A 13,183-nucleotide genomic window follows, 5' to 3' on the forward strand; every position below is an offset into this window, starting at 1 on the left:
CTTGTTAAGCCCTAATTCTTTTTATAAAACCAATTCTAATACCTTTTTTTTTTTAAAGCTTCATAAATTACTTTGCACATTTTTGCTGAATCTATTTTTTTTTTTTTTTTTTCGGAGATTTTTATTGTAGCCGCTATCTATTACGTTGTATTACTAAAAAAATTCGCTTTTTGTTCTGAGATTAAATTCCTCTTGGTGGAGCACGTGGCCTCATCAGGTCCGTATTTTTCCGAGTTGTTAAAATAAAAATTTTAAAATGAATTCAATGTGGTTCCAAATAACTTTACAGCTCCTTTTCCGTTTTACCTCAAAATCTGTTTTAATCACAGAAATAAAACCTATAAGTATAATAATTTGTTTCAATATTTTTGCAGTATTTAAAATGTTTTAATTCGGATTTTAATACTTTCACCATGATATTTTAAGAACGTTTCTTATAATTATTTTTTTTTTTTATGACTGAAAATCTAGAAATATTATTGAAAGATTGATCAAAAGCATTTTTGTATTTTGACTTTATCATTGCGAAATCTGTTTTAAATATTTAAAATGCTTCTATGCTGTCAAAAAAAATCAAGCAAAACAAAAAAAAAAAATTGTTAAGCTTTTAATGAAGAGTTCATATTAAGCAGATTGACACGTCTCTCAATATAAAATGTGCACTTAAACATTCATGACAATGACTCAAACAGTGAACGTGCCAAAAATTCTGAACGTTTTCTTTTATATTGAATAATGTTATAATTTAACTAAATAGTATACCTTTTTCATTAATCTTGTTAAGCTTTGTTCTTTAAAGAGATTGTATTTAGTTTCTAATTCTTTTAGCTACTGCTTTGAATATAAAGCTTAATATTGGTCCGTCTATTCAAGCAAAGCAATTCGTGTTCTACTGCCATATAAGGCGGTCATTGTTTATATACTTTTTTAATAATCCATTTTTGATGTTATTTTAAAAATTTACTTATTAGATAAAGAGCATCACAATAAAGTCTTTATTCTTTATTGCAATGTTGTTCCTTTTATGATTTTGCAGATTTCTAGGTTCAGTTAACATTAGTTTTTACGATAAGTCAGTTGCAACACAGGTGCTCTTACTAAAAGATATTGAACATTGATGATAGACATCTTGTCCAAAGACATTTACACAGGTAAATTGTTTATATTATTTTTTTCAGGTAACTCATCATTTTAATACACACAAGTTGTAAATCAAAATGAGCTGAAGTTCTAAATGGTCAAGAAATAATTCTATTTGAAGAGCTTAGAACTTTGCTAAGCGTTCGGATTGTCTTAAACAATATACAACTCAAAAATTTACATTAAAAAAAAAGCAATGGTTTTGAGTATATTTTTATTGTAAATTCACAACTATCATTAAAATTCACATGGTTGAAAAACATTCTATGATTAGTTAAGCAACATTTTTTCCTCTAGCTGACCAGAGGCTCATGATTTGGTGCCCTCGTTTCAAACTTAGAAACTCAGAAATTGCAAATAGTGAGTTAGTACACTAAGGTTTAAAACGAGCCATTTTTTAAAATTTTATTTCCATTTATTTACTTTATAATAGTTTTGCAATTTGTGAAACTCATTTACTTCTCTTCCTATTTATAAAAGTTATCATTAAATATATGAAACTCAGCGCGGTAGCTAGATAGATTTTGAATGTCTTGATCAAGAGTAAAAACCACTTTATATCAATTTTTTTTTTCTCCCCTATATAGTTGCTACATAATCGTCCAATGTATGACAGATTTCACTTAAAGGGGTTTTTGAGAGAAAGGTTCGGCGAACCCTTAAATTTTTTTTCATTGAATAACGCTTTTAAAACTTTGAAACGTAAGAGTTTTTTTTTAAATAGAACGACTTACACAACGCAAAAATTCTATTTTACTCATTGTCAAAACTAAAATGATAAGTATTAGAAATTGCAAAATCTCATTTGGTAACCTTGGTAACCTCTAACTATTTCTAACATAATTTCTTAACTTAAGTGACGAAATTTTACAATGTAAAAAATCTGAAAATGAAATAAAAAGTTTTCTATTAAGCGGAAATATTTCATGTAGCTGAAGAAAGATTACTTGAAGGATTACATTAAATCGGCCTTTTTAACAACTTTCTATTAATAATAGGAAATCTGATCAAAGTCTAATAGTTGCCCTTGACAATCGTCTGAATGATGTCTTAAACGTGTATCTAAAACAAGTTAAAAGGCTTTAAATTTCTAAAGCACTTTTCCAGTTTTTCCGGTTTATTTTTTAGGAAATTCTAAGAGATAAGAAGTAGTCTTTTTTATCATCACGATGATAAATTGGGGAAAATCTTTTTTTACGGTGATCTCAAGTGCTTTGAGGTTTCTACTCATAGAAATCATTAAAAAAGATTATTATCATCATTCCTGGGTGCTGGAGCTTGAAAATAAAATAAATCCTTGGGTTTAGTTATCGATGAACCCCACCGCGTGATTTCGATCTAACTTATCGTATGTTGCAAAAAGCTCTATTTTAGGTGGATATTTAGCTAATTAATTTAAAAAAAAAAAAAGTATTTATGAAGCTGTAAAAAATGAGGTTCGGCCAAGTTCTCGAATCTTTTATGATCGAAATTTCATTCGAGTTTGAAAGTTTTGCAACTTGTGAGATTCATTTGGAAAAAAATATTTTGTTTGTACTTTATTCCAAATGAATTGTTGCAAGTTGCTGAACTTTGAATGTCGAATGAAATTTGAGTTTGTAAATGTATACCGAAATATAGAAATAATACCGAATATAGAAAGATATATAATACCGAATATAGAAAAATAGCTTTTTAAAATAAGCAATGTTTTTAGGAAATGCTATAAACTTAGTTTTACTAGTTATTTGAAGTTTGAAGGTGTTACACAGGTGTATGAATCAATGGCATTAGTTTACAAATTTAAAATCTGCTTAGAACCTGTTATACACCTGTTATACACCTATTTAAATTGGGTCATTCAACAACAAATTACGCAGCCCATTGAATCAATCTTTCTTGAAGTATTTGAGTTTTTCAAAGTATCCAACAGTTTATGAGGGTTAGTTGCGATTGTTTTCGTAAATCCTGATAATGATTCCTGAAAACAACCAAGTTTTTAGTTGTTCCAAATTTACTTATTAGTTAATTATGAGAGAAATTTGCATAATTACACAGTCAAGGATTTTAAAACGCAATCTACAAATTAGGCTAAAAATAACAATAAATGAAAAGAAAGAAAGATAAAAGATTATTTGACAATGCTTTTTAACTTAGAAACTCATGAAAGTTTAGCAATAATCTTCAGGAATTATTTTTGATTTTAATCTATTTAGTCCTTGCGTGCTTAAAAAGCGATAATTTACAATTTTCAGTATTGCTTATGCTTTGGCTTTTGAATTTTGATAAAAGGGGTTTTTTTTTTCAAAAAAGAGCTAAAAATTATCCAATATTTAACCTTGCCATCAACGGTACTGGTTAAAGACGTTGTTAAGATTCATACAAAGCCTTTAAGTACTATTCTATACTGCAATTTGAATGATTTCACAAATGACTGGTCGTGTGAAGAAAAAGCCTGGCATTCGTTCAAAGAAAATTATTCGTACAGGTTAGTTGATGAATACCTATCAACCAATTGAGGTAAAGAGCGTGAAGTACAAATTGCCAAAGAGCGTGAAGTACAAATTCAAGACTAAATATCCTGTATCTGTAATTGTACTTGGTTTGTTTCCTCAGAGACCCTCAAAATGTTGACCTAAATTAGAAAATAAATAATGCGTTATATGAAATTTTAAGCAGTTTTCGATTTTAATTATTTCAATCAAAGATAAATTTTTCACAAAACTTACGGTTGTATACGGAACACCACGTTGCTCTTTACACTCTATAATTGTACCAAGATGAAAAGGCTATTATGAACCATAATCCATACTGCTTTACATTTGATGGTGTAACCTAGGATATGGTATTTGTTTTTAAAGTAGTTACAATGATTGTACCATAACAAAAAGCAGGATTTTCTAATTTATCATAAGCATTTTATAAAGGATGAAAGTACAAATAAAAATGACAATACAAATATCGCAAAAGTTTTAACATCTTTTTCAATTAATTGAAATGAGTTTGATAATATTTTTGAATTTTACACATTATGAAAAGCCACTGTGTGAAGTGGCGCACTGTCAAAATGTTAACTGCGCAAAAAAAGCTCATGAATAGTGCCAGGGTCGGACTGGCTTGAAAAAATGGCCCGGGAAATTTGGTCACGGCGGCCCACTTCATTATTTGTTGCATATATTTAATATATATATATATATATATATATATATATATATATATATATATATATATATATATATATATATATATATATATATATATATATATATATATAGGGGTGCCGAGAGCCTTCACTCCGCCCATGACAGCGACTATGATTAACGCCTTTATTTTTTAAATTTACCTATATTATATTAGTAAAGGACTAAAAGACTCCTGTAAGTTGGAGTCTAGAAATAGTAGACACAATCGCTATTCAATATTGACTAGTATAGCAACTTTTTCATCGTTTGACTAATCGATGCCAAGACATCAATTATTGCATCATTACTAATTCTCGGAAGAAGGTCTTTTTCACAAGACATCAGCATGAATGACTGTAAACTTGACTGGCTCATCAAATTTCTTAATCTGTTCAAAATATATTTCAATTTCAAAAATGACCTTTCACAAGCAACTTGTGATGAGGATAATGTCAGCACAAGTTTGTAAGCCAGAAACAAATTTGAATACGCAAGACTAAGCAAGTTAAACTTCTGGAGGGCAAAGTAACAACAAAAAATACATTTTTTGCAAGATTTGCATTTATTTCTGTGGCTGTCACTGTTTTCCACTTCTGGAATTGTATAGACAGTTATTGCATGTTGTCCGAGACAGAGTCAGATACTTCCGTGTCAAATATCGAATTATATTCATCTTTAGAGTTATTTCGAAACTTTCCCATTTCCTTGCAAAGTCCGATAATTCCGTTTGAAGCTGATCTTTTGTTACACTAGCATCGAACTTTCTGAGCAACCCACTCAGATGCTGCAATGCTGACAAAGATTTTTAAACTTGCAGTGGTAGCACACTTGCTAACGCTTGTACTAACACCGCCTAAAGATAATGCGCGCATGCTTAAACTCACTATTAATGTAATACTACTTTCGATCCGCTCAAGATGGCCGCCAAAATTTATATAATTAGCCGGCAGATGGCCTTTAATTAGATGTAATTAGAGGCCAGAAAAAAAGTTATTAAATTTTTAGTTAAATTTTAATTTACATTTTATTTGGAAAATAAAATGTAGCCTAACTAAAAATACAATATAATCTTTTATGCCAACCGGCCCACCGGGAATCTCCCGGTATCCCGGCGGCCCAGTCCAAGCCTGAATAGTGCTAAACAGACAGGTGTTTTGTCTTTCAGCGTCCCGTAATTGTGAAATGCCAAATATTTCATGTTTTTGCATATTTTGTCTCCGATTTTTAATCATTTTAAGTTTAATTTCCGATTTCTATGCTCTAAAAACTGAAAAATATAGCTCCATAATTTTATAATTTACATTTCAATCACAATTAACAAATGTATGTTGATTGCAAGAGAAATTCTAACTGTTCAAAAAACCGAAAGAAGTTCGAACCTCGATATTTCTCGAATTGTTTCAATATTTTGAACGGAAACTTTCAGAATTCATTCCTTGTAAGAGGAATAAACTCGGAAAGTTTCCGTTCAAAGTATCGAATTACTAAATCAGACTCAATTACATTAAATTGTTCTTCAATTTAATTTAGTTTTCTACATCTTTTAGATGGTTCATTTTGAATGCTTATTCGTACTTGTTTGCGGCATTGTCACAGTGAGAGCAAGGCCACCAACAAGATGTGATATTGATGATTTGAATGCAAAGTTAAGAATTATCAGTCAAAAGATAGACAGCATAAATTATTACCTAAATAGATCAAGAACGGAAGAAGCAAACATACAGGCTCAAGAAACGAGTTTGAAATCGCAACAAGATGAACGCAAAACCTGGTTAAGCGGAGAAAATATCAAAAGAGACAAATCGATCAGGGACAGTTTTGACTCTTTCATGAGAAACTATAACTCAACACGAACATGGAACTCTGATAGAGCGTTGCTGCAGGCCATAAGCAATAGTAACCAGTTGGACAGAGGGAATCTGACACTTGTACTTACACTTAACAACAACTTGATAAACATTTTAACAGCGAAGCTCACGAAAGCAGATACTTCAATGAATTGGGGAAATACAAATAATTTAAACATAAAGATAAATGCAATCAAGGCTTTATTAGGTAAAACGGTTAGAAACTCAATTAGCGACTTAACAGATATTGGAAACGAATTGCAGCTGGTGACATTGCAAGTTCAACGTCAACAGTTTGCTGAATTCGAGAAGGCAAGGTCAGAAAAGCGTTCTGGAATAAAACAACTAAGAGCAACAAAAGGTACCGCTAATTTGTTCACTTTTTGTTTTAAGTTTTTTTCCTTTTTGTATTTCTTTATAAAAATGTGAAAACAAACTATATCTCAATTTCGTTTTAGTATTTTTCAAACGTGGCATTTTAGTGACGAATATTTAAGGAAACAAAATTGCATAGAAGAAATAGTTTAAATAAAAAAAAACACAGCATTAGAGGCTGAGATAAATATGATTTACGTTTAGCTGGCAGTGAAACCTATTACTCTGAAGATTTTAATGGCAATAGTTTTGCAGCGGTACGAGATGTTCCTCAATTGAAAAATACGCTCGGCATCGGTGAATTCGTAGGAGTATTAAACGGTATCGAATTCCGAAGTCCAAAAATGAATTACGAAGGTAAGACTGCATCGCGCAACTCAAACACCTACGAAGCAACAGACCCTTTGAACACGCAGGTGTTATTGCCTTCGGGTATTACCAGTAAAAGCATCGGGGATCAAATAACCGACATGCGTAATTTATTTCAATCTTATATGCAACAAAACAGCAACTCACAAGCTTATTCAAAATATTTCAAACCTATTCTTTCGTACTTGGAAGGTTCGTGGGTTACCAACAAAGATAACAGCGTAGAAAGAGAGAAAGTAAAAAATTTCTTTACAAAAGCTTTTTAACTATTTTCTCTTTTAAAACATACTATTAAGCATAAACCTTTAAACAATATCTTGCACTTTCTAGTCATCAAGCTTTATTTAGAGAAAGTACCTTACACATAATAAATCTACGATAATTGTGTAATTTGTAAAAACTTTGATTGTGTTTAGGCGTATTACACTTCCCATACAGGACTCAGTGATAAAAACGAAAATCTGCCTTACAACCCCAGAGTAATATTGAGTTTTAAAGATAACAAACCATTGTTTGCATCTTGGAGTACTCGTATAGTCACTCACGAAGTTAACACGAATCTGACAAATAATTTTTTTCTGCAGTTAACTGATCCAACTTCTTTAAGAAGAAATGGATGGAATTCTAGCATGTTTGCGAACTCGGCTGCCGCTAGATTTGATCTTTCTGGCTTAAATTATCGAGGCGATAGAGTAGATCAGCGTTTATTGTATACGTATTTGGATTCTCTTATGGAACAAGTTCCGGGAAAAGAAAATTACGTAGGAAATATAGATGCAAAGGAGTTTGATAGTGATATAACATCAAGCAATCCCAATAAAGTTGGTCAAAAAATAAATGGAGCGTTTTATCATTGTCCATATGAACTTAACTATAGAGATGACTTTGGAGTTACCAGTGCTCAAAGAACTTTTTCCGATAGAGTTTACATGGCTATGACGAACCAAAATCAAGTGGCAAGCTATGTTCTTAATAGTGGTATGTCTACTCGGATGTCATATGCTGTTCCAATAGAAGTCTTTTATACTACACCTTTAAATGATTGGAACCCTTTTCAGATAAACTTTGTATCCAATTGTAATCAAGTAACCGGAAAAGGTACCAAAGAGGAACCCTTTAGTGCTTGGTGTCCATCACTTTTTTACATAACTCCAGAAGCATTTTATTCTGGAGGACCTTTAAATTCTTGCGATGTAACAAAAAATTATAACGGTCTCTACTTTTTTTCACCAGCTCTTAATTCAGCGGTATGTGTAGTAGCTAGTGGCTACAGAACATTATTGCCACAGATTATTGGAATTGATGGTCGCTTCAGACAGAGGTTTCCAATAATGCCTGCCAGCCCAGAAGGAAGTTCTGTGTTCAAAAGTATAAATGCATTGCAAGATAGTTTGAAAGTGTTCCAAGTAAACGATGCCAGCGTTAACTTAATGACATCGGTTAGCAATTTAACCGTAGTTACACCTCATCAACATAGCCTGGTGATAAGTGAAGATGAGAGAAGTAACTTATTAAGTGGATCACTTTTATCGTTAAAAGTTAAAACTACACAAGATTCAATTCATCAACATATATTTACTCTGAAGCGAAAAATGAGAAATGGAGTTTACGATGTTGTTGTTACTTCATGTGATTCAGATGATGGAAATCCCAGCGGTACTTTTTGTTTCGACCGACATTCAGAAGTCTTAACTATTGTTGTTAAATAAAATATGAAACTCAAAGTATGAAAGCATTCACTTCTTGGACAATTTATTAACTAAACACTTGTTTGCACTGGAACACGAACCTAAAATCTCCCCAACTCCTTAAACAACTTTAACATATAAATAACGTTAACAATTTACATTCGTACTTTATTTTTTTAGCATTGTTCTTGTTTCTTTTTTATTTATTTAAAACAACTTTTCATTTTATTTGTAATTCTAAATTCCGGAAACTCAGCAACACTTTTCTTAAACACTATTATCTAATTGGTATACAAATTAAAAGCAACGTATTACGCAATGTATTTATCTATTTTCAAATATATAATCATTCCATTTCCAACAACTCATTATCAATCCAAACAAAATTCATATAAACTAAAACTTTTAATCACTTTTTGATGGTACCAAAGTCCATTACCTTATAAAGTATTTTAAATAATTTTGATAGCACATCTTTTTATATATCATTCGACATAGTATGCAAAAAAGAAGTTTAGGCTCTCGTGTATGGCAAGACGTAAAACTTCGGCGTTTGGTTTATCCGTTAATAACGTATAATAACGAATAAAATACAAACTTCAATACCAGTAGTTTAAGATAAATTGAATTTTCTAAAGTTTATCAAAATTGAAATTAAAACTCTTTATGCGTTTAAACATCAAAAGCTTTTGTTGTGACAATTTTATATTCATACATAAACTTGTTACTTTTAAAAAAATAAACTTAACGTATTTAATCAATGAAAAATTTCGCGAAGCATTTTGAAAGATTTGAAAGAAAATATGGACAAGATACACGATCGTAAACTTTATTTTGAGTTCTTATAACTTTTTATGTATAAATATACAAAACTTTAAAATAAATCAAGTTTATAGGAGTTTGTACTTTATTCGTTATTACTTGTTGTTATTTGTTGTTATTCGTTATTATTTGTTGTTATTGGAAAAATAAAACCCCGATGTTTACAAGATATGATGTAAGCACCCTTTTAAAAATGGGGGAGATTTCTTACCACAGTATACAGCTCTTTTTTATAAAAAAAAGAGCTTGTATACTGTGGTTCACAATTCCACTACATTAATAGCTTCTAGAATTTACGCTAGATTTTTTGCAAGTAAATGAATATGATTGGATCAATTATAAAAATATATAATCAAAATGATTTAAGCTGTAAATAGATAATTACCCCTTTTTAAAGATCTTCTAAAACCTACTTTTCTTTTCCTGTTTACAAGAAATTTATACTAATTTAAAAAAATAAAAGATAAACTGATTTAAAAAATATATTTCATTCAAAATTCCCTTGGGATATACTGGTGATAATTGGTATTGAGTTGGATCAGTAAAACTTATTGCAAATTTCCTCAATCCTGAGAAAGAGGGGAATGTTGATACCCACCCAACAAGGCGTCGTTAAGACAACTTTAAGACGTCTAGAAGACTTAAAGATGAGTTAAAAACGTCTCAAAGACGTCTTATATTGGGTGGGTGGCAACACTTTTTTTATGGGTAGTAAGCCCTTTCGACATAGGCGTAGAACGTGCTGGGGCTTGGGGGCTCGAGCCCCATCCGGAAATTTGTCGCTGGGGCTTTGCCCCACCCGGGGAAATTCACCAAGCTTTCAAAAATATTTAAAAAATAAAAACCATAATATACTTAAACATTAACAAATATAACAATTTAAAACGATAGTAATATTTCCGCAAATACCTATGGTGATTTTCAAAAGTTTATATTATTTTTCGAATTTCAGAAATTCCACGTTTCTGATGAGTTTGAGACTCATTTGAGATCGGTAAAAACGTAATAAAAAGCGAATTTACGGAACTACATAAACTAAAGAGTTGTGTAAGTTAAACATTCGTTTAGTATTTTTTTTTCTTTGATAAATTTGGCAGTATTATTTGTATTATTTATTTAAAAGTTTTGAATTAAAAATCATTTGAATTAAAAAAAGGTAAGTTTTTGAAGAAATTTTTTAATTGTTCAAAGAAAATTCAAACAAAGCTGGAATGAAAAACATAAATCGGTTTTACATGACTGCGAGAAAGAAAAAGTTTTTTGTTCTACCTGCATCAAAGCTACCCAAATGAAAATGCCTTTACCTCATAGTTCAAGAGAAAAAGATTTGTACGAAGCTTTTATTTTAAACGGATTTTCTAATTGGAAGAAACCGTCACAAATTTTTGGTTCTCACGAACGATCTGAACTCATAGGGCGTCTGTTAGTATGATCGCCTGAGAAACACTGGAAACAACATTTATCCAACAGCTTAATCATCACCAAAATAAAGAAATGATGGATAACCGTACGGCTTTATCAAAAATATTACAACACTTCTTTATTTGGTAATTCCTCAATTTCTTTTAAGAAAAACTTAGATTAACTATCAATCATTAAATTTATTTACTAGATAAATAAATGTTTCTTCTAAATGTATTAGAGAACGCAAGGCCTTTTCATTCGTGGAAAGGTTGAAAATAATTCAAACTTTCACATGCTACTCAAACTACGAGCAGACGATTCTCTGGAACTGAAGAAATGGTTGAATCGTCCTGAAAAGCAAAAGTGGCTCTCGCCTGATATTGAAAACGAAATCCTACAAGACTTTGCTCTTGCAACGCTTCGTAACCTATACGAAAGTATAAGGGAATCACAATTCTATAGTTTGATCCGATGAAACAACGAATATGTCCACGAAAGAACAAGTTTCGATTTGCATTCGGCGTGTTAATGAAAAATTTAAAATTGAGGAGCTTTTAATGGGATTTTAGCAAACCGAGAACATCAAGAACTGTTTAATGGACGTTTTGTGTCGATTTAGCCTGTTGATTCAAAATTGTCGGGGCCAATGTTTTGACAGATTGTCTAACATGTATGGAAGTATTTATGGATTGCAGACTTTAATAAGTGGGAAAGAAGGGCGGGCTTTTTACGTGCACTACCGCGCTCATGATCTCAACTTGGTAGCACAAGATTCTTTTGAAAATCAAACAGAGATCAGGAATATTATGAATTTAGTGTAATCATTCATCGTATTTACCCGTGGATCTCCAAAACGATTAGTATGTTTCAACAAATTTCGAAATGTAGAGGATGTAGAAAGCGGAACATCACTGGGGCCATTTGGCCATTCTCGATGGATCCTTAGAAAACCGTCCATTACATCTATTACGAGTAACTACTCTGCCATTATCAACAGGTTAGAGGATTTTGAAAATCATTCTGATAATTCAGCCAAAAATAAGTCAGAAGCAGCGGGTTATTTGGAATCTTTTTGTAAGTTTGACACATTTTTCAAATTGGAAATTTTGCGCATGATCTTCACGTTAATCGAGGATGCTAATACAGCACTCCAAGGTAAATATTGCTTTATTTCATAGTGTCTTTTTTAATATATTATTTTAAGCAAATTATAATGTTAAACGTTTATTGAAAATTATTTTTGGCAAGCAGCTTAATTTTTGCAAAGCAAGAAATACCATCAACACGTTTAAGGAGGTGTTAAAAGAAGCCCTGGGTGATACTCTCTTCAAAGTCTTATGGGATGCAGCCGTTGTAGCAGCAGAATTTAGTTTACTTGACAAACCAGAGATGCCACAGAAATGTAAAATTACATCAAAATTTACTGGAAGTGGAGTTTCATACTTTGCTACGACTCCAGAGGACCACTACCGCCAGCTTTTCTATGCATCTCTGGATTGTGTTATAACGGGACTTGCAACCCGTTTTAAACCGACTGAGACCACTGAGCATTTAGCAAATGTAAAAAAATTTCTCATCGGTCAGTGCCTGGAAGTTGGACTCGTTGAGGCTTTTTACAAAGATGACTTTGAAGATTATAGAAGGCTACAACTCCATCGCGACATATTTATAGATCATGCAAAATTCAAGAATATTCAACTAACTAATTTTCAATCAGTTTTGAAAGAGCTTGTAGACCATGATGGTGTCGTTTCTCAATTAATTTCACTGATTCCCGAGTTTATGAAACTGGTAAAAATTTTACTATGAATGCCTGTCATCTCATGTACGTGTGAACGCTCTTTTTCTTGTCTTCGTAGGCTAAAGACTTATTTGCGTTCTACAATGTCTCAGGAGCGATTGAATCATCTCGCAATTTTAAATTACCATCGCGATATTGCCTACACTCTTGATCTTGATCATTTGATCGATGAGTTTATAATGCGTGCCTCCATACGCATGAACACATTTTAATTGAGAAAATAAATTACATTTTTATGCCTACTGAAAAAACTTTTTATTTCTTATTATAGATTTTCAACTCCTACAAAATAGTTTATGCCCCATCTGGGAAAACTAAAACTCTACGCCTATGCATTTCGAGCTCTCCACCCTTGGTAAAAATCGAAAGACGAAACGCAGTTATATATTTCAGAGAAAGAAAGACGGAAAAATTCGAGGCATGCATCAAAAAACTCGAATCACACAACCACAATTCAGTATGCGTACCTTAATACACAGTGACTAAATTGTAGTATGTGTTTTTTCCGTTTATGCGTATATTGATACTCTCAAAAGGTTTTCTTGGGAGCCACCGTAAACATGAACCCTGATTTTT

At 31.6% G+C, this 13,183-nt stretch overlaps 4 protein-coding genes and 1 pseudogene across 6 annotated transcripts in view; 3 read left to right on the forward strand and 2 right to left on the reverse strand.

Moving 5' to 3' along the window:
• The window catches only part of LOC145184956 (huntingtin-interacting protein 1-like), an 86,795-nt gene extending 73,682 nt beyond the window's left edge, over positions 1 to 13,113 (reverse strand). The window contains exon 1 of the mRNA XM_090093807.1: positions 13,075 to 13,113. The gene's annotated coding sequence lies outside the window, so the exon portion shown is untranslated. The remainder of the gene's footprint in view (positions 1 to 13,074) is intronic.
• The window catches only part of LOC145184112 (leucine-zipper-like transcriptional regulator 1), a 40,066-nt gene extending 26,947 nt beyond the window's left edge, over positions 1 to 13,119 (reverse strand). For both annotated transcript variants that reach the window (XM_090093817.1, XM_090093816.1), the window contains exon 1: positions 13,075 to 13,119. The gene's annotated coding sequence lies outside the window, so the exon portion shown is untranslated. The remainder of the gene's footprint in view (positions 1 to 13,074) is intronic.
• Positions 955 to 8,892, forward strand: LOC145184015 (uncharacterized). 2 transcript variants are annotated; one of them, XM_090093630.1, is made up of 4 exons: positions 955 to 1,151; positions 5,849 to 6,509; positions 6,728 to 7,128; positions 7,309 to 8,892. In XM_090093630.1, exons 2-4 carry the CDS (start codon positions 5,849 to 5,851, stop codon positions 8,599 to 8,601), a joined length of 2,355 nt encoding a protein of 784 aa, XP_089949756.1. In that variant the 5' UTR covers positions 955 to 1,151; the 3' UTR covers positions 8,602 to 8,892. The 2 variants fall into 2 exon arrangements, with proteins under 2 accessions (XP_089949756.1, XP_089949757.1); XM_090093631.1 differs by lacking the exon at positions 955 to 1,151 and adding an exon at positions 3,663 to 4,217 and having other exon boundaries at positions 5,437 to 6,509; positions 7,309 to 8,808.
• LOC149886183 (uncharacterized) lies at positions 11,387 to 12,710 on the forward strand. The gene is made up of 2 exons (XM_090093947.1): positions 11,387 to 11,961; positions 12,058 to 12,710. Exons 1-2 carry the CDS (start codon positions 11,941 to 11,943, stop codon positions 12,613 to 12,615), a joined length of 579 nt encoding a protein of 192 aa, XP_089950073.1. The 5' UTR covers positions 11,387 to 11,940; the 3' UTR covers positions 12,616 to 12,710.
• LOC149886184 (uncharacterized) lies at positions 11,403 to 11,939 on the forward strand (annotated as a pseudogene).
• Positions 13,120 to 13,183: the final 64 nt, after the last annotated feature.

This window comes from Hydra viridissima, unplaced genomic scaffold, assembly GCF_058129835.1.
Source record: "Hydra viridissima isolate aposymbiotic clone 2 unplaced genomic scaffold, HvirCarnegie_v1 scaffold_7, whole genome shotgun sequence".
Taxonomy (NCBI): domain Eukaryota; kingdom Metazoa; phylum Cnidaria; class Hydrozoa; order Anthoathecata; family Hydridae; genus Hydra; species Hydra viridissima.

Excerpts from the sequence above, each read along its gene's own strand:
- LOC145184015 (XM_090093630.1), top strand. The coding sequence starts at position 5,849 with ATGGTTCATTTTGAATGCTTATTCGTACTTGTTTGCGGCATTGTCACA. Across the intron at positions 6,510-6,727 it reads ACAACTAAGAGCAACAAAAG|CTGGCAGTGAAACCTATTAC; the intron begins GTACCGCTAATT and ends ATTTACGTTTAG. Across the intron at positions 7,129-7,308 it reads ACAGCGTAGAAAGAGAGAAA|GCGTATTACACTTCCCATAC; the intron begins GTAAAAAATTTC and ends GATTGTGTTTAG.
- LOC149886183 (XM_090093947.1), top strand. The coding sequence starts at position 11,941 with ATGCTAATACAGCACTCCAAG. Across the intron at positions 11,962-12,057 it reads TGCTAATACAGCACTCCAAG|CTTAATTTTTGCAAAGCAAG; the intron begins GTAAATATTGCT and ends TTTGGCAAGCAG.